Genomic DNA, 21,007 nt, shown 5'->3' with positions numbered 1-21,007 from the left:
CGACTGCCGCCGACGCTTGCCGCTGACACGTGCCGTTCGTCTGTAAGCGCTCTAAAGGTAATCATTATAAATAAAACGTGTAAATGGTTTTATTCATATTTATTTGGTACTTTATAAACCCTTTAACAAAACACACTGAGAAAATAACATTCCATACATTTTTTACGCAGTAGGTTAGAAATGCGCGCCAAGTGGATCACTCTTGAAATCATCACAACAAAATGGTTCATGTTTACACTAATTGAAATATCGCCTCACACTAATGTGCTGGCGGCTTTTATTTGCATCTCTGTTTTATTGTTTACGTTGTAAGAAGTGTAACAAGGAGAGAAACAATATAAGCTGGCTTAGGCTGTTTACACACGGCTCTATTACTAATCCCTGTAATTCTATGAGCCCCACACGCGGCTGCGGCGAGACCGTGCCGCTGCCGCGGCCGCTGCGGCACCGTGTGTACTGTGTAAGCCCGGGCGCGCACTAGCGGCCAAACCGCAGCGGCCAGCTCGCGACGGCCATCGAGATAATCACCTTAGTATGAAACCGCCATCGCTGCCGCTGCCCATGCGGCGCCGTGTGTAACCCCTTGTGACCCTTAAATTGTTTATTTATATTAGGTCGTACTACGACTCCCATTTTGGGCGTTTGACAAACGAGAGGTATTTAATAAAGCGCTATTATTATATTTTTCTCCTGTTTAATTTGTTAAAGAACAAATTGCATTTGAATTTTGAATGCATCCACCAACTAAACAAACTTCTCAGCTAGTAAGAAAACAAAGCTGTTGCTAAATAATTTTTATTCTCTGAAGTGAGCAGTATAGCTATTTGCAACAAAACATGAATCACATGTAAACTAGTCAGAAATAAGTTTTGGACAAGGTTTCAGATCGCGACGCGTGCGCCTCACGATCTGTCGGGCGCGGTGCTCGGCTTCTGCGGACTCTTCAGGTAGAACTCGAATATAGATTTCGCTGCCTTGTCGGTCTTCGCGGGTAACGCTTGATACAGGACCGTCGACGGGCACGACGAGGCGGCCTCCTTGCCGCCGAAAATTCCTCTCGAAGACTTCGACTTGGCGACCGGCGGGCAGCTGGCCTTCGACGGGTTCGGGGGATTCGGCGGGAAGGGCTTCTTTGTAGATTTACAAATTTCTTCGAGAGACTTTGCTTTCGAGGGCGGACAAGCGGGTTTCGACGGGGGGCACGCGGGCTTCGCCGGGGGACAAGCGGGCTTCGGTGGAGGGCACGCGGTCTTAGGCGGAGGGCACGCGGGCTTCGGCGGAGGACAAGCAGGCTTCGGCGGACACGATGGACTGGAAGGCTGCGAGCAGTTGGCTTTCGCGGGCGAACACTGCTTCTTTATCTTCTTGCAATAATCGAGAATGGAGTTGTTGGACTTCTCGCGGCAGTCCTTCGGCGGGCCCGGCGGCGACCCGCTCCCCTCGTCGCAGCTCAGCGAGTCCTTGCCGACCGGCTGGCAGATGCCTTGGACGTGGTAGGGGCCGGCGAACCATGTGCCGTACGGGTAGTAGTAGTAGCCAGTCATGTACTGGATGCACTTGGGCGGCAGGTTGCAGGGCGGCGGGAGGCAGCCGCAGCCCTTGGGACAACCGCACGGCCCGCAGGGCGAGGGGCAGGGGCAGCCGGCATCGTGCGCCTTGCCGGAGCTATGGCGCTTGTGTATGAGGGTAGCGGACTCAACCCTTAGCACCGGCGCGTCGGGCTGGCGGCCCGGCCCGCCCGCCACTTGCGTGCACGACGCGCTGCGCCGCACCGCCTCGCCGCCCGCCGCCGACGCCGTTTTCGTCGATGCTGAAACACCCAACCATCACCCGGTTTTTAATGCACGAGTACCACCTACATAGCCCTTAGCGAAGTAAATCAATGTTGCTCGTTTCTAGAGAGTATACCTACCTTCCATTCATTTTTTCAGCTCCGGTGCAAAAGTTTGGGACGTGCTAGGGTCAAAGATGTTAACGACTTTTCGGTGCGCAGGGAGGGTTTTTTTTCGGGGGATGCGACCCCTGCCCCTGAGCTTCGACGCAGTGCTGGCCGCAGGGGCGGTCGGCGGGCGGGCAGGGGCGGGGCGGCGCGCAGAGCTCGCAGGGCCCGCCGTTGCAGCTGGGCACGCAGGGCCCGGGCGGCGGCGGGCACACGGTGATGTCGGGCACGGGGGGGCGGCAGCACGGGCCCACCCGGCCACACCCAGCCCGGTCCGCCAGCGGCCGCGCTCCCGGCGACCCTGCAAGGGACAACCGCGCTGTAATACTCGTGTGGACGCGCTGGCCATCCGTGCTTGTCGACTGAAGCGTACACACGTCCAAGTCGCATGGAGCACAGGGAGGCGACCAGTCGTCGAACTGTTCGATCTGGTAGGACTTGGAATTGCGTACGGATTTTGCGCGAGTATTGCAGCGTGAAGGTCCCCGCCCAGCCCGCCCCTCCCCGCTCCTCACCGCTCCTAGGAAACACGGATGAGCCGGCGATGTGTCACGTTTTTTATCTGACACCTATGTGCAGGATGTTCTATTCTTTGTTATGTTGGTGCAGGTAGCTGTATTTGTGACGATACTTTTAAATGTGAAGATCATTAGTCTCTCCACATATAGCTATATGTACAGAGACTAATGAAATTCCACCCATTAGAAATAGAATCTAATAGAACTTTAGCTGCTGCGTAACAATTTTAATATTATAATATTTTTACCCGACTGCCAGGAGGGTTATGTAATGTACAACTTACGCATTGGGACCGGCCGGGAGGTGCAAGCGTTGGCCAGAGTCCGCGCCGAGAAAGATAAATTCCTCGAAATCATAACTGAGCTCGTTGCTAGGGCCATATTTTTACTTTTTGAAATATTGCACTTGTTAATTTTTACTTATTTTTATTTTTAAATTGATTTAAAAAATTTCAAAAGGCCATTTTTAGCAAAGCGGACCAGATAATTTATTTTTTGACAAAATCAAAAATCAAAATCAAAATCAAAATTGTTTTATTTCTGAATAAATTTAAAATAAATGTTTTCAGAAAGTCCTACATGATGCCTACCACCGGTTCGGGAACTAACCCGGCGAGAAGAACCGGCGTAAGAAACTCGCACGGGGCCCACTTTTTTACCAAAAAAAGTGAGAAAAAAATTAATCTTTTAAAATAAAGTTTACAATTTTGTAACTAAATATTATATACAATATCCACATACATAATTGTAAGTCCTATAATAATGAAGAAGTAGCCTTGCAAGAAGCCATCCTACTCCCAAGGTGTGCCATCGTTTATGAAATCATTGACCTTATAATAGGCTTTGGCACACAAACGTTCTTTAACTACTTTTTTAAATTTATTAATGGAAAGATTTTGAACGTTTTCTGGGATTTTGTTGTAAAGGCGTATACATTGACCTTTAAAAGATTTACTGACTTTACTAAGTCTGATAACCGGCATATCTAGCTTGTGCTTATTTCTAGTATTCCTAGAATGAATGTCACTTTTAACTTTAAATTTACTTATATTTTTTCTAACATATATTACATTATCCAAAATGTATTGAGAAGCAACAGTTAGAATACCAATTTCTTTAAATTTATCTCTCAGAGATTCTAAAGCAGACATTTTATAAATAGAACGTATGGCTCGCTTCTGCAGCACAAATATTGTATTAATGTCGGCAGCGTTTCCCCATAAAAGGATTCCATATGACATCCTACTATGAAAATAACTAAAATATACTAATCGTGCCGTATCTTCGTCAGAAATTTCCCTAATTTTTCTGACTGCATATGCTGCAGAACTGAGCCTACCTGCAAGATTAACAATGTGAGGACCCCACTGTAATTTACTATCAAGTGTAATACCTAAGAATACAGTGTTGTCTACCAAATTCATCTTCTCATCATTTAATACTACATTGGTTTGGACTTGCCTAACATTGGGCAAAGTAAACTTTATACATTTTGTTTTACTAGAATTTAAAAGTAAGTTATTAACATTAAACCAATGTACTATTTTTGAGAGAGCACTGTTTACCTCGTCGTAGTTCGACTGTTGTCGCTTCACTTTAAAAATAAGTGAAGTGTCATCAGCAAAAAGCACTATCTCATTATTATTATCCTTAACTAGATAAGGTAAGTCATTTATATAGATGAGAAAAAGAAATGGGCCTAATATAGATCCCTGTGGGACACCTAATTCTATTTTGGTTCCTTTGGACCTTTTACTATTAACCTCAACCCTTTGAGTCCTATTTTTAAGGTAAGAAGTCAAAAGGCTGAGAGCAGAGTCTTTAATTCCGTAGTGGCGCAATTTCCTGATCAATGTAGCATGCTCAACACAATCGAAGGCTTTGGAGAGATCGCAAAAAACACCTAAGGCATCCTGCGACTCCTCCCAAGCCTCAAAAATACTGCAAAGGAGTCCTATACCAGCATCCGTTGTGGATCTACCCTAGACAGTTGTATCTAATGATATGCCAATGATTATTTTTAAAACAATTCAAATCTTTGTTCTTTTTCATATAGGAACTATTTTATAGGTTTACGTTTCTCCCACTGACCTCCATTATACATATAAATAACATATAATGGAGGTCAGTGGTTTCTCCTATTGGGCTATAAATAGGCCAATAGGAGAGGTATACGTGGGAGAGCCATGCTTCGGCACGAATGGGCCGGCTCGACCGGAGAAATACCACGTTCTCACAGAAAACTGGCGTGAAACAGCGCTTGCGCTGTGTTTCGCCGAGTGAGTGAGTTTACCGGAGGCCCAATCCCCTACCCTATTCCCTTCCCTACCCTCCCCTATTCCCTTCCCTTCCCTAAACTCCCCTATTAGCCTATTCCCTCTTAAAAGGCCGGCAACGCACCTGCAGCTCTTCTGATGCTGCGAGTGTCCATGGGCGACGGAAGTTGCTTTCCATCAGGTGACCCGTTTGCTCGTTTGCCCCCTTATTTCATAAAAAAAAAAAAAAAGGCTGCCACTATAGTAGGATTTGTTTGGGCCGTCCAACAAATCCTACCATAATATCATGGCTCTAAATGTTAACTCTACCTATCTTAATTTAAATGAGCTGTAAATCTTCCTTACAAATAAAATAAAATATTTAATCGGTAATTGTATGAGGTAGCCGTAGGTCTTTTCTTGCCGCTGACACGAGAGTACAATCTGTATTGTATGCAATGGTGTTTATTACAATACGATCGATTATTATAGCTGTTATTACTTATTAGTTATTACCTCAGAACAGTTATTACCAAAGCTTATTAGATAATACAGAAGGCATTAATTATACAGAGCTAATAGATACAAGATGCGTAACCTAAACTCCTATTATTATTTTCAGAGTGTGCGAACTGCGATGACTGGCGATATTAGTCGTGATCAAGGCCGGTGTGGTACAGTTCCACATGACGCAATCAAGGCCAACATAATTTTCCACCAAAAAATTACTGGGCGTGTATTGTGTGCTAACAGCCAACTGCCAACAGCTACCCTTATAAAACTATGTATGTACTATGTACCACTCCGCGTGTTAATTATTTAAAAATATCGACCAAGTGCTAGTCGAACTCGCGCATGAAGGGCTGACTTCTGTACCGTTATATTATAATATAACGGTACAGTCGGAACCCTATAGAGCAAAAATAGACCAAATATTGTGTTTTTTGTGTGGGATATAAATATTTATTTTATTTTATTATTAATTATTAAAGTACACATAATATAATTAAGAATTTAGTCAACATTTCTTGTTACCGTTGTAGGTACCTAGGGACTTACGAAAATAACGGATATCAAATCAATTTTTAATTTTCGTCGCTATTTTCGTTTTTAACCGACTTTCAAAAAGGAGGAGGTTCTATGTTCCGCTGTGGATTATATATGTATGTTTTATGTATGTTCAACGATAACTCCGCCGTTTGTGGACCGATTTTCAAATTTTTGTTTTGTTGTAAGTATAGGGTATAATCGTAGATTGGTACCATGTTCAGAAAAGTGGTGACCTGATGATGGGATCCAGGAGTAATCGAGGGAACTCCTCAAAATCGTGGCTTTGGTTTTATATGAAGTAGGTATTTCGGGATATGTTACCAGAAAGTTAGATTTTGCACCAAGATATGCCATGGTTCGAAGGTGGTGAACAGAACTCCAACCTCCTTGAAGATACATGTTTGGAGGTTTCGCCTTTCGGTGTTGTTTTAAGAACTGAAAGCATATTATGCTATTTAGCATATTAGATTATTCGTCATCATCATCACTACGTTCACACCACGCATCATCATATTTTGACCCAATTATTAGTACTTTGGTCAATATAGATACTGTTGTTTGATGAGTGATTTTGTGAAAATCTTTTTGTTATTTTAAAATATTATGATATTTAATTATTTTTTTATATCTATGGACGCTTCACACCACGTCAGTCTGGCCCCGTGGGAAGTTCCTGATTTCCTGAAGGACTTGTGTTACGGGTACCAGACAACGGAAATATATTTAATACTTTTATACTATACTTAGTTACATATATTTAAGATTTTTATTATATGATACACATATTTGATACTCCTCCTCCTCTGTATACAATCTTCATAGTTTTGAAGTCGGTGCCAGTCCCAAAATTAAAAATATTTTGTCATGGAATTCACGATTCTGAGCTCGTACTGACTTCAAAATAATGAAGAGTGTATTACAGAAATAGAACTTGAGGTTTAGGCAAATTCTGAAAGAGTATGAAAGAGTAAGAATTATTAAATACTTTTTGGTATATTTAATAATAAGTACCTATTGTTATTGTTTTTACCTACTTGGAAATCGGTTTTAATTTTTTGTTAAAAATAATAAATTTATAGATGTCCGTGACCTCTACTCCATGACTTAAACGCTCTCTCAAGCCCTATACAGGGTGTAATAAAAATAAGTGATAATACTTTAGGGTATGTACATGTTCCTTGTAGAGAGTTCACTGTGAAAGTAGCAGCGCTGAAAGACCTTTTTTTTTAACTTTTGTATGGGGAAGCTCTATTTCTGTACTCAATCTTCATCATTTTGAAGTCGGTACCAGATAGCTGAATCTTTAGTTCTCTGACAGAATATTTGAAACTTTTGGAACTGGCACCGACTTCAAAATTATGAAGATTGAATACAGAACTAGTTGAGGTTTAGCCGAATTCGGAAAAAGGCACTATTAGATAGGAAAAATTATTTAATACTTTTTAGTTCATAATATTATAAGGATGTTATTATTGTTTTTACCTTGGAAGTCGGTTTTAATTTTTCGTTAAAAATAATAATTTCACTCTTTTTAGTTACCTACTAACCATGGCGTAAGAAACTACTTCAACCCCTTAATATTATCTTAATCTTGGTAAATGTTTACAAACCTACCCCAATTTATTTGACAAACTACTACAAAAGAAAGTCGACGGAGCCCCGCTACGCGGGGCTCCTATATCTGGGTGTTGTGGTCTAAGTTCCATCCGAACCTAACCTACTTTTGGACTTTCTAGATTGTGTTTGTTTTTGTTTTGGCGGGGGGCTGCGCCCCCCGAGCGCCCCCCCTTCGGTATCCGTGGCTGAGTAGTTAAGTAAGACCCACTCATCACAGCCTTGAGATGCCTTAAAAATACTTCATAAACATCAGAAAACAGATGATCTTATCTGAAGATTACGAAAATCTCAAATGCGAATTTCTTCTAAACGGAGAGTTTACTGACGGTGGAAACGGTAAGTAGGAGTTTTTCTCACCCAAAACAGTCCTCCTTAACCCATGTCACCAACATTTAATTCAGGTAGGTTCCTAAACCTTAGCCAAATTTTTCTAAGTATTTTCGCCATACTAACAAGGGTCACATTTCGGCCTGTCATTTGACAGGGGTTGATTTTTGAGAAAAGTTTATCTGACCTTTTTTGCTTCCCTTGGCACCCCCTATCGATTGGTATAATAAAAAGGGGTGGTCATAGGGGGTTGTATTTTTGTCGTCAAAATTTTTCTAAGTATTTTCGCCATACTAACGAGGTTCGTATATCGGCCTGTATCTGGCCGGGGGTTGATTTTTGAGAAAAGTTTATTTGAGCTTTCTTACTCCCCTTGGCGCCCCCTATCGATTGGTGTATTCAAAAGGGGTGGTTATAAGAGGTTGAATTTTTTCATGCAAATTTTTTTAAGTATTTTCTCCGTGCTAACGAGGGTCACATTTCGGCCTGTCTTTCGACAGGGGTTGATTTTTGAGAAAAGTTTATCTGAGCTTTTTTGCTCCCCTTGGCGCCCCCTATCGATTGGTATATTCAAAAAGGGTGGTTATAAGAGGTTAAAATTTTGACGAAAAATTTTTCAAATTTTTTCCATAGTTCCCCGTTTCCTTCAGTCCAACCCAAATGTGTGCCTTACGCTCTGGAATAAAGGTTGAATTTGTTTCTTATGTTCAATTTTGTGGTACATTATGAAACAATATTAAGTACCTATATTTTTTTATATCAAAATCGCTTTGAAATATACCAAATAAATAAGGACATAACGTGATGACTGAGGATATTTTATGGTGTTGTGTGTAGATATATTGTATCCATATAAGTACAACCATTTGAGTTGTGACATTGGTGACCCTGACATTGTAGTGATGATGATGATGATGATGAATGTAATTTGCATAGTAGCATATGCTTTCAGTTCTCAAAACAACGCCTAAACCCCCAAACTTGTATCTATAAGGAATCCGGAGTTCTCTTAGTATCTTCGGAACCATAGTATACCTTGGTGCAAAATCATGCGTTTTGGTAGCATATGCTTAGGATGCTTCTCATAAAACTAAAATCACCATATGTTTCCATATAAATTTTGAGGAGTTCCCTCGATTACTCATGGATCCCATCATCAGATCACCACTTTTGTGAAAATGGGACCAAATTGGAGTGAAACCTAATATAACAAAACAAAAATTTTGATAATCGGTTCACAAACGGCGGAGTAGTGGTCGAACATACAAAAAAATAAAAATATCCACAGCCGAATATATAACCTCCTCGTTTTTTGGAAGTCGGTTAAAAATGTCGTCTTTCAGAGCTGTTACTTTCACAGTGAACTCTCTACAAAGAACACGTACACACCCTAAAGTATTATCACTTATTTTTATTACACACTGTATATACCAGAAGGGTTTTTAATTATTTGTAGGCCGGTAGAGATTTCAGAAGGCTTAATGGCTATTTGATAATCTATGCTTAAAGGATAGAGACGTATTCGTATAGAAAATTAAACAATGGCTAAAAATTAATAATGCAGGCCTAATTTTGTATAACTATCAAATAAGACTGTATAGTTTAAACCTAGGCCCACGTGTTTTAGTGTTATTTCACAATAATTTCTTCGCTACCAAACCGCCCCATACACGATGACTCGCCGAGATCATAGAGATCCTTCAGCATAAAGAGCGAAGTCACAATAATTATTCACAGTCGAATTAGTAGGCATGAATCATGATGTATGATCTTCATATAAAGTATGTTTTTTTATATTAAAAAAACAGTACAGACCGTATAGTATAAAACATACGTTTATGCTTTTAAATTAGTTTCGGCGCCCCCATATAAATAGGTCAGTCGATCGCGTCGCGTCAGTTTGGCTCGGTGCTTCTAGGTGACCTGTGTTTGTAACCTAAGTCTGTGTCAATTGAGCTAACATGTCGGTGCCCACCATCACGTTCAACAACGGCTACACCTGCCCCGTCATCGGCCTCGGGACGTGGAAGGTAATTTTCTAATCCATTTAGCATTGGACATTTTAAAGTGTAAATAAAAATATTCAAATAGCTAATTGGGTCGCTGTTGAGCATTTACGTATATTAACCCACCTTTTTTTTGTTGAATTATGCACCGGTATATTTTTTGTCTAGGCACTCTTGTTCTAATTATGATCGAAAGAACATGACAGAACATTTGTCATTAAGAGGGCGACTAACCCAAAAAATCAAACGTCCTTCTCTCTTCACACTCACGCCCGTCTTTCATAATCCAGGTGAAAAAGGACGACGCGGAATCATCGCCAAGTTAGTTTTTTCTTAATACTTAACTCGATAAATATGTACATTTTAAAAATCCGCTAAGTCGGATTCTTAATGATAGAATTTTATACAATGTGTTAAAATATTATATATTAACTTAGTGTAATGCACGGTTATGGCAATATATGAAAAATTCGTGAAAAATTAGTTGCACCTTTGTGGTTTTTTTTCTATCGAGAAAATTTTAAGATATCGTATTTCCGCTAGGTCGGATCCTCGGAAATATAATGTAGTATCTATGTTTAAAAAATGAAACAATTCGGGGCTTATTTTCAAGTATAAAAATGAATTATAAAATCGTCAATTTTGGGTTAGTCGCCCCCTTTATATGAAGAACAGTGGCGGCGTAAGGCGTAGGCGACGTGGGCGACCGCTGACGGCCTCGCGTCGTCGCCGTCCCAGGGGCCTCGCGCCCTTATTTTACGAATTTTATTCCTACAATTTTCGTAAATAGATTTATTTACAAGTTTGAGTATCAAAAAATTATTTCTCTCAAAAAAATCCGACCTCTTACGTCATCCATCAAGAGGCCTCGCAAAATATATCTTGCCCACATCAAATTTCGGTCTTGCCCCGCCACTGATACTACGAGTATATAATAGCTATGTTACTACTTACTAGGGGTAACAACGCGTTTTCCCTATAACTAGTTAATCAAGGTCCAAGGTTAAACCTGCGTTTGTTTGTCAACGTAACGTTAAACAAGTAAATTTTGTGTAAACCAATTGATCAATGTCACATTAACACGCCGATGTGTTAAAAATTATCAGCATGGTATAATGACGTGAATGCGTTTTCTTCAAGGCTACCGAAATTCTGATAACGTCGACCGTATACACCGCGACAGCGCGGCTACCTTTAAAATCACCCAAACGACATTTTTTAGGGTTCCGTAGTCAACAAGGAACCCTTATAGTTTCGGTCTGTCCGTCTGTCTGTACGTCTGTCTGTCCGCCTGTCCGTCTGTCCGTCCGCGGTTTTGCTCAGAGACTATATTAGGACCTACAAAGCTGTAATATGGCATGAATAGACATATTAATGATGCCGATAAAATGGTTCATAAAATCTTCAAATATAATAAAATATTTTTTTATGGTACCTCCCCTACACAGCAAGCGGGGATGAATTTTTTTTCGCGCCCAACCTATCGTGTGGGGTGTCGTTGGATAGGTTTTTTAAAAATATTATGGGTAGGTATTCATAGATAATTTTCTGATTTAGGGATCCATTTGTGAAATATTAAGTTTTAAATTGGAAAAAATCGTTAGAGTCCAGTGTCCCCCCTTCTACCAGCTAAACGGTTGTTTCTGAAAATGTGAAACAATTCACGGGAGTAGAGTTTACTGTGAAAGTAGCAGCGCTGAAAGATCAATTTTTTTCACTTTTGTATAGGGAAACTCGTGACGCTGAGACGCTCGCCCATACAAAAGTGAAAAAAAAATTGGTCTTTCAGCGCTGATACTCTCACAGTGAACTATCTACAAGGAACACATACACACCCTAAAGTAATATCACTTAGTTTTGTTACACTCTGTATTCTATATCTTAGATACTAATATTATCTATACATAATATAAATAAAATTGGAGTGTCTGTTTGTAATATTAAAATAACCGTTTTTTACTACATGATGCCTATGAATATTTATACGGTACTTACACCAAAATAACAATTTTTAGAATTTTTGTCTGTCTGTATGTCTGTCTGTTTGTTCCGACTAATCTCCGAAATGGCTGGACCGATTTTGACGGGACTTTTATTGGCAGATAGCTGATGTAATAAGGAGTAACTTAGGCTACTTTTTAATCGACTTCCAAAAAGGAAGAGGACATTTTTTTTACTTTTTTATTTTTTACCTATGTATTTAACATTTTGTTGACGCGGACGAAGTCGCGGGTAACAGCTAGTTATAATTATAATTGGGAAGAGTTTGTTTGTTTGTTTGAACGCGCTAATCTCAGGAACTAGGTACTGGTCCATAATGGCTCGTCTAGGCGGGGCACTGCATGCATGCCGTGCCCCCAGACAATTACCTATATTAGCTTGACGGCACTAGGTATCAATTTTTATATTGACAATAGCAGAATAATTTTGTATCGCGTTACATATTTTTCGTGTAAAAAAACTTACGACTAGACACCAAATTACACGATAAGTCTATATAAGCTTTAGCACGATATGAACTCGCTGATGCTGGTTGATGATGACTTGATGAAGCTGGTCTGAATGAATTGATGATGAAATGAATCGATGTCGATGACTTGATGAAGCTGGTCTGGTTCTGCTGCCAAATTTTCAGCAAAAACTATTAAATTAACTATCCAGTTTCAACTTCTTTAACATAACATGCCTACAATAAAGCACGCTCTTGTCGTCAGTCGAAGCCGGGCGAGGTGCGGGCGGCGGTGGAGGCGGCCATCGACGCCGGATACCGCCACATCGACTGCGCGCACATCTACGGCAACGAGAAGGAGGTCGGGGAAGCCCTCGCCAATAAGATCAACCAGGGCGTCGTCGGAAGGTTTGTACCAGCTGTTCCACTGAATTTGGCTATCTGATACGACCTTGGGAATTTGCAGTAGGCTAGCATTGAGTTTTAGAAGAAAAGAGTTCTTTCGGTACTTACAGAAACGTGCCTTGTGTTAAGATCAAAACTCATATTGTGTATTCAAGTTCGACATCCGACGATCGACTCATTTTCTAAAAAATATAATTCATTTTTTTATGAAATAAGGGGGAGAGGGGCAAACGAGCAAACGGGTCACCTGATGGTAAGCAACTAGCGTCGCCCATGGACACTCGCATCATCAGAAGAGCTGCAAGTGCGTTGCCGGCCTTTTAAGAGGGAATACGCTCTCTTCTTGAAGGTTTGCAGGTCTTATAGGTCCGGAAATACGGCTGGTGACATTCGTTCTAGAGTTTTACAGTGCGCGGCAGAAAGTTACGCGAGAAACGCACGGTGGAAGACCCATCAAGGTGATGAGGATGGTATATTTTTCGCATGGGACGATGGCGAAAAGTTGCAGGTGGTATGATTCCAACGGCCATTCTCAGGAGAGCAAAATTTAAGTGTCCCGGGCATGTATACTCTGTAATATTATCTTATTCAAGTATGCAATATTTTTAAACGGTAGATAGCATCCGTACTAGCTACAAACTTAAAAACAGGCTTCTAATTTAAGTAAGTCAGACTAAATTAATTTAAGTCGTGTTCAAAAATCATGTTTTTCTCATTACCGTGACGTGTCCTCACGCCAACTTAATCTCGAAACTTGCTTGTAATTTTTATAACATACATATTAACCATGATCTATTCATCGTTTTAAGTGCTCATAAACATTGGTTATCGCATTGGAAAATATCGACTCAATAGGCCCAGCCTATAAATAGTTATCATGAAATAATCGCTTGTCCTATCAAAAGTTCTAATTACCGTAACACATGCTGTTTTCGGGTGCCCACCCAAAAATAACAGGATTTGGCACATTACAAGTGCACGGATCACTTCTCCTTAGCGTGTTCCACGGCTCATCAGCGGTACCACGTCGTTAATGTTAGTGTGCCGCCGATGAAACACGAGAGTATCTACTTACCGTTGCTTTGGTAACTAACTTTTCTAATTACCGTAATCTTATTTTGCTACTTGATTTTTAAATAAAATTGTATGTTGATCATGTCAATCTAGAAAGTAATTTGGCCTACGTACTTTGCCCTGAGCAAATTTTTGCAAACTGTGTCGGTTTTTAAAATTTTTCAAGAAAATCTAACTTTTTCTAATTACCGTATACTAATTACCATATGTTCCTAATTACCGTTTTATGAAAAACTAATACGTACTTTTTTATCAATTGAAGTTTTCTCGCAGTTTTCATAGATTATTATTATCATAAATGAGTCTTTAATAATACTAGCTTTTGCCCGCCCTTTGCCCGCGTTAAAAAGTATTATTATATACAATCTTTCATCCCCTATTTTATGCCCTTAGAGGTAGAATTTATCAAAACCCTTTCTTAGGGGATGCTTATGCCATAGTAGCTTTATGCATGGAAAGTATTAGCCCGATCGGTTTAAAATTATGTTGTAAAGTGGCTCGTTCTAGCGAGTAGAAATTGAGGTGTGGAGTTCGACAAGGTGGATTAACATCTCCTCGTCTGTTCAACCTTTACGTAAATAAGCTGATCGAGGAGCTGAGCAGCACTAATGTCGGTTGTTCCATTGGCGGAGTACGGTTGAACTACATTAGTTATGCTGATGACATGGTGTTGCTCAGTCCCTCGATCAGTGGCCTCAGAAAACTGCTAGGCAAGTGTCAAGCGTATGCCGAGGCCCAAGGACTCAGGTATAACTGTAAGAAAAGTGAACTTCTTGTTTTTCAACCCCGTGAACACAAAGTTAGCACAATACCACCCGTGTTTCTAAATAAAGTTCCACTTGCTAAAGTCAATAAATTCAAATACCTGAGTCATTGGGTAACTGACACGCTTGCTGACGAAGTAGACATTGAGAGGGAGCGAAAGGCGTTGGCCGTACGTGGGAACATGTTTGCCGAAATGCGCACTGATGGCTGTAACGCCATACTAAGGAAACGAGGGGCGTCATTGATGCAGCGTGTCAGAAGTAGTCATAACAGCATTCTAAGGGTATTGACTGACAGTTTTGATGGTTTGATAAGGCATTGGATAGAGGTGCATGTTAGATAGAGATTAAGTTTCATTAATAGTTTCAATGCATTACCATTCATAATAAATAATTTTATACTAAAAGAATTGCAATATAATGTACTAACATAATTTAAATTTTATTTGTACTTTCTACTAACACTATAGATTTTCTGTGATCCGAAATAAGTAGTTATTATTATTATTATTATTTAAGTTTACAAAGTTTTATAGCCCTTTGTCGCTTAGTAATCCATGGTCGTCCAAGTATCGAAGAAGCTGGCTATTGATAATGGATTCCATTATCTTCAAGAAGAGAGGTTATAGTGATTGGTCTGTAGTTGGAAGGATTTGAGCGATCACCTTTTTTGGGGTTCGGGTGCACCAAGGCTGTCTTCCAAGAAGCCGGGACGATGCCAGAGAAATAGGAGAGCCGAAAAAGACGCGTCAAGACTGGAGCCAACTCTGGAGCACACTTTTTCAACAAAATAGGAGGGATTCCGTCAAGCCCACTCGACTTTTGGATATCAAGGGAACGGAGGGCTTTTCGCACTGAGCGCTGATGAAACCCAATATCCGACATGATGCTCGAACATCGCGGTATGGTCGGCGGTTTCTGCCCCCTGTCATCTAGGGTAGAGTTTGACGCAAAGAGCTTGCCCAGAAGATCGGCTTTGTCTTTTGCGTCCTGGGCCAACGATCCATTTCCTACGTGTAGGGATGGTTCGGAGGGGAAGCGTTCTAGTCTCTTACCAATTCTATTGACGTGCTGTTTCTTTGCCCGAGTGATCTCTTTCTTGAGGGACCTAGAGGCAAGGTTATATATATACTCCATTTTGTATGTGCTGGTATTTAAATCCCGAGCAGACACTGCATTGGCCCAGGATTGGTAAGCCTCCTGCTTCCGCCGAGAAGCTTTTTTGGAGGATGAACCAAACCAGGGATGAAATCTGCCGCCAGTTGGCACTACAGACTATCGATTAAGTATTTATAGTCCTGCAAGGATGTTGTAAAGATAGCATACTTTGGCCACGCATTATACGATTCTTGTAGAGCCTCCTAAAATGTATGTTCATGTTTCAGAAAGGACTTATTCATAACGTCGAAGCTGTGGTGCACGTACCACCGGCCCGACCTGGTGGCGGGCGCGCTGCGGACCACGCTGCACAACCTCGGCCTGCAGTACCTCGACCTCTACCTCATACACTGGCCGCAGGCTTTCAAGGTACCCACTAATATCGTATCACATCTATTCTGGACTGGTCAAACGTAGTTCGTAATTGTACGTGTTAACTGCCTTATACTTATTAAAAAAACATCTTATAAAATGCATGAAGTATAATTATTATGCCTTCACATTTCACAATACGAATAGACTCAATTTTTTTTTAAATGAAATAACAAACGATCAAACGGGTCACATGATGGAAAGCAACTTCCGTCGCCCATGGACACTCGCAGCATCAGAAGAGCTGCAGGTGCGTTGCCGGCCTTTTAAGAGGTAATAGGGAAGAGTAGGGATGGGAAGGGAAGGGAATAGGGGAGGATAGGGAAGGGAATATGGTAGGGGATTGGGCCTCCGGTAAACTCACTGACTCGGCGAAACACAGCGCAAGCGCTGTTTCACGCCGGTTTTCTGTGAGAACGTGGTATTTCTCCGATCGAGCCGGCCCATTCGTGCGCTCGAGCCCATTCGTGCTTGCGTGCGAGCATGGCTCTCCCACGTATAGTTCTAATTTATTATTTCTATTGCGAAACAAATCTCATTCTGCAATGGTATATTAGATATTTCTAGATATTGAATCAATCCGATCCGCCGATGTTTTATAATACCTACCTATACGATAAACCTACTCAACAAAATTTTTAAAGAGGAAGAAAATATTATACTTAGCTCATGAAAATAATATATTATCACATTGTTCCCACAGCCAGCCCTCTTTGTTATCAATTATCATATTATGAGTACTAATAATGCAACATAAATATTATTTGTTATCGATAAACAACTACAATCGCCCCATAACTCACAAGTGAAGGATCATGGAGGATCGCTCCCCCATAAACAGTAATCCTCATCCCAGTTTATGGTAGCTGCGGCTAATATCGCTCAAAGAGCCTTAATCGAGGAGATTAACATTATAATATTAATGTTGCACTTCAAAATTAATAACATGTACGAGTACAATGTACCTACGTATAGCGTTCAAAAGACACAATTTTTAAAGACATTTCTATAATAGTCATTGAAGCCATCACAAATCCAAGAGCTGGCGTCCCAGGTAGTTACCTGGGCCTTTATTATGTCGACGTGTCACGATAAAGCGAAAAAAAACATTCTGTCGATGCTTTATTGCTTTTAAAACTAGTACGCTTATACGGGCAACTAAAATTGTTCATTTCCAGTCAATTCTCGTCAACTATAACGTCACGACTACATCAAGCAATTTGCGGCATCAAGCAGCAATATTGCGCAATACAATTGCCTGGAATTTCCAAGCCCATCTATACGTCAATACGTATCTGCGACATTGAGCAATATGAAATATCTGAAGCAATTAGAAGCAATATCGCCGAAATATTTTGCCGCAATTAATTGCTCACTAAAACCACCTGCGGTTCGCCTTCAGCCGCATAAAGGAGACGACCGGCCGGTCTACCTCAGAAGGGACCGGGCTTTCACCAAAGTTAGGGAACGCTTAGGCAAACTGAAGCGTTCCTCGGCGCCGGGACTGACTAAGCCGGGGAGGTTATTGAAATTGCTCCATATTGTTCCACTAATTGCTTCAGATCGGTCCGTTCGTGTCGCCGAGCAATTATTGCCGCAATTTGCTCGTGTAAGCGCATCTTTAGATATAATATACTTAAATAGGTACCTACTTAATGCCCGCTACGACTACAGCTGCCAAACTACTTGCTATTAATTTCATTCTTAACCACGGAGTTCATTAACTCTTCAGGAGGAAGCCGAAGAGTTCCCAGTGGACGAGAACAAGAAGGTGATCCCGTCGAGCGTGGACTACGTGGACACGTGGCGGGCCATGGAGGCGCTGGTGGAGGCGGGGCTGACGCGCAGCATCGGCCTCTCCAACTTCAACCGCCGGCAGACGGACCGCGTGCTCGGCGCCGCCAGAATCAAGCCCGCCGTCATGCAGGTACCATCGAACAAATTCATTCACAGGCAGTTGACGGACCTATTTGGCAGTATTTGGCCAGATCATGTCAATTCAATATCAGTCATGAAGGCTGGGTTTTACGTACCGCTACCAAATTACGTAGCTGTCCGTAATCTGCCTATGAATCAACTTCTCTCACATCTAGTACAAGGACCTTTAGCTGTGGCTTGAATACGGCGCGTCTGTTTGTCGATGGTGCTTCCTATTTGATCGCACGCAGATTAAAAGAACCTTTTGACCCAAAATATTTAACAATATTTTAATTTATTAAAATAGTACTTTAAAATGTAGGCTGATAAATCACAAATAAAGGTTACCAGATGTTAAATAAAGTTATATAAGTAATCTATAAAATAATTATCACTAAGGGTTAATTCAGACCGCAACGCAACGAGGCGAGGCGAGGCAAGGCGCGGCGCGACATTTTGTATGGATTTGACAGATTTCAATTGCGTGAGACGTCTTGCGAATCTGTCAAATCCATATAAATTTAGAAATGCATCTACGCGTCGCGTTGCGGTCTGAATCAACTACCATGGTATAACAATAATCAATTACCATGGTATAACCGTCTGCCTATAACCTATTCCAGATCGAAGTCCACCCTTACCTGAACCAGGAGAAGCTGATCAGCTACTGCCGGGGGGCGGGGCTCGCCGTCACCGCGTACTCCCCGCTCGGCTCCCCCGACAGACCCTGGGCCAAACCCGGCGACCCCAACCTCATGGAGGACCCCCGCCTCAAGGCCATCGCCGACAAGTACGGCAAGACCATCGCGCAGGTCCTCATCAGGTAATATGACTCCCACATCGATTGACGGTGACTGGATTAATTTAAACTTAAACTGCTATTTTTTAAATTTTATAATGCCAAGCTTCTTTGCCCAGTGGGCAGTGCCGGTTTTAGCACTACCATAGCCCTGGGTGCTGATAGAGCTAATGCTGGACTGGATTTACACGGGTGACTAAAGCCGCACGATTTACGCCGCACGGCGAAAATCGACCGTTTAATTAAATGGCAATTCGACTACGCCGCATGCGGCTAATGCTCGATTTACACGGGTGACTAAAGCCGCACGCACACGCACAGACAATGGAGCGGGGAATTCACTACCGGGCTGCCCGCGGGCCGCCCGGTCTGGGACAAGTCTGCCGCTTGCCCCTATTGAACACACACAGAACAGGCAAGTCAGTCGAATAGATAGGGAGCTGCAGCTCGGTCGTGGACTCATGGACTCGATATTCTTTTTTAACAGATGATAGATCAGCATCGGCATTGATTTCTTTGGATTTTTCAATAAGTTCGCTGTAAGCGGCTTTACGTAGATCGGTGTTCATGTAATCCTTGCTTTTAACTTTCTACAAACAAGGATGCGACCGGTAAATGGAAATAAACGAATGTTAAAATTATTTTCTTAAGTTTAATGTTTGTATTGTTTACAATAATATATTTTAAAATAATATTTTAACTGCACTCCAGTCGCTCTCCAAGGCGCGAATGACGACGCGCGACGGGCCACCCGTCGCGACCATTCATGTACAGACTTGCCCGTGCCCGCGCGGGAAAAATGCGATCTCGCGGGCAGGCTGCGGGCACGGGCCGGCGGGCATGTCTGTGCCCGTACCTAGGAATTGACGAGCAGACATGCGACAGACCTGCCCGTGACGGGCGGCCCGTAGCGGGAGTTGGAGGCGTAATCATTCATATTATTGAAAATACTATGAGAGAAGTTGATTCCTAGGCAGATGGGGGAACTACGTAGTTCGGTCGCGTTAAGTCAAACCTATCCGACCGATCACAGCTAACATAAGCCGACCAACTGACGTAGGTCCGTCAACTGCCTAGGAATCAATTTTCTCGATGGTACATTGAGCAACTTCACATTTGTTAATGTAACAAAACTAAATGGTACTACTTAGGGTGTGTACGGGTTTCCCATATACAGTTCACTGTGAAAATAGCAGCGCTGAAAACGCATTTTTTGTGATTTGTATGGGCAAGCCCCGAGCGTCATGAATTTTTCCGTACAAAAGTAAAAAAAAGTTACTGCTACTTTCACAGCGAACTATGTATAGGGAACCCATTCACACCCTATAAACTTTAAGGCCTAAAGTATTATCACTAATTAGTTTTGTTACACCCTGTTTATGGTCTCGTTCCTCGTTGCAGGTACGCGATCGACCGGTCGCTGATCGTGATCCCGAAGTCTGTGACGGCGAGCCGCATCCAGCAGAACTTTCAGGTGTTCGATTTCCAGCTGACGGCGCAGGACCTCGCCGCCGTCGCCGCGCTCGAGTGCAACGGCCGCCTCTGCTCCATGGGAGAGTGAGTATGGCATGGTACTATCGGAGAAGTCTGTGACGGCGAGCCGCATCCGGCAGAACTTGCAGGTGTTCGACTTCCAGCTGACGGCGCAGGACCTCGCCGCCGTCGCCGCGCTCGAGTGCAACGGCCGCCTCTGCTACATCGGAGAGTGAGTATCAGCGCATGGTACTATCGGAGAACTTGATTCATAAGCAGATTGTGTCGAATTTGGTCGAGTAATGTCAAACCCTACCAAAGATCACGAGACACGAATAACATTGAATAGATTCGCTATCTCATATCAGCCTAAGAATCAATTTCTCGATCTCGATTACTTCGATGATTAAATTTTGACTTGAACTCCATACTTTTTCTGCCAAACTCTCCTATAAAAAGTAATCACTAATTAATAATTCATTCGATGTTGAGTGTAGCAGTTACCTACACAAATTATATTCTGGCTCCCAAATAGAGGTCAAATCAATTTCTCTTCTGATGTAATTTTTTTTTATATTTTCAGCACACATCATCCAGATTATCCATTCCATGACGAGTACTGATTTGGGCCGCGCACTGACTACTTATAACTGAAGATTTAATTGAAATTAAATTTAAGTGAAATATTTAAAACCATTGTTAAATGAATAAACGCTTAATTAAGTAACTTGGACTTTTATTTAGAACTCCGTGAACTAGTTCCTTTAAAATGGTGTTCTGTTAGACTGTAACCGATGGACGAATGTTAACTTTGGTACTACTCTGTGGTACTACCATTGCGCAGAAAGTATACAAGCAACAAAACAAAGTGATAAATGATAATA

The 21,007-nt window shown here is 41.8% G+C and overlaps 2 protein-coding genes across 4 annotated transcripts; one reads left to right on the top strand and one right to left on the bottom strand.

Annotated features, from left to right (window-relative positions):
• Positions 1-779: 779 nt before the first annotated feature.
• On the bottom strand, positions 780-2,886 carry LOC121725750 (predicted GPI-anchored protein 58). 2 transcript variants are annotated; one of them, XM_042112845.1, is made up of 3 exons: positions 2,742-2,886; positions 1,913-2,240; positions 780-1,810 (listed from the first exon to the last, which is right to left on the bottom strand). In XM_042112845.1, the coding sequence occupies exons 2-3, from the start codon at positions 1,917-1,919 to the stop codon at positions 903-905; spliced, it is 915 nt and encodes a 304-aa protein (XP_041968779.1). In that variant the 5' UTR covers positions 1,920-2,240; positions 2,742-2,886; the 3' UTR covers positions 780-902. The 2 variants fall into 2 exon arrangements, with proteins under 2 accessions (XP_041968779.1, XP_041968778.1); XM_042112844.1 differs by lacking the exon at positions 1,913-2,240.
• Positions 2,887-9,578: 6,692 nt separating this feature from the next.
• On the top strand, positions 9,579-20,850 carry LOC121725754 (aldo-keto reductase family 1 member B1-like). 2 transcript variants are annotated; one of them, XM_042112852.1, is made up of 8 exons: positions 9,579-9,736; positions 12,427-12,569; positions 15,790-15,931; positions 17,667-17,861; positions 18,475-18,674; positions 20,052-20,124; positions 20,273-20,355; positions 20,707-20,850. In XM_042112852.1, exons 1-8 carry the CDS (start codon positions 9,668-9,670, stop codon positions 20,744-20,746), a joined length of 945 nt encoding a protein of 314 aa, XP_041968786.1. In that variant the 5' UTR covers positions 9,579-9,667; the 3' UTR covers positions 20,747-20,850. The 2 variants fall into 2 exon arrangements, with proteins under 2 accessions (XP_041968786.1, XP_041968785.1); XM_042112851.1 differs by lacking the exon at positions 20,273-20,355 and having other exon boundaries at positions 20,052-20,207.
• The last annotated feature ends 157 nt before the right edge of the window (positions 20,851-21,007 follow it).

The sequence above is a fragment of the Aricia agestis genome, chromosome 3, assembly GCF_905147365.1.
Source record: "Aricia agestis chromosome 3, ilAriAges1.1, whole genome shotgun sequence".
NCBI lineage: Eukaryota > Metazoa > Arthropoda > Insecta > Lepidoptera > Lycaenidae > Aricia > Aricia agestis.
The sequence above is the reverse complement of the archived record's forward strand: the minus strand, read 5'-3'. Positions and strand labels throughout refer to the sequence as shown.

Coding starts and splice junctions, on each gene's coding strand:
- LOC121725750 (XM_042112844.1), bottom strand. CDS start 2,838: ATGGCCCTAGCAACGAGCTCAGTTATGATTTCGAGGAATTTATCTTTC. Junction 1,811..2,741: donor CTCCCGGCCGGTCCCAATGC/GTAAGTTGTACA, acceptor TGGGTGTTTCAG/CATCGACGAAAACGGCGTCG.
- LOC121725754 (XM_042112852.1), top strand. CDS start 9,668: ATGTCGGTGCCCACCATCACGTTCAACAACGGCTACACCTGCCCCGTC. Junction 12,570..15,789: donor AACCAGGGCGTCGTCGGAAG/GTTTGTACCAGC, acceptor TTCATGTTTCAG/AAAGGACTTATTCATAACGT. Junction 20,356..20,706: donor CGCCTCTGCTACATCGGAGA/GTGAGTATCAGC, acceptor TTATATTTTCAG/CACACATCATCCAGATTATC.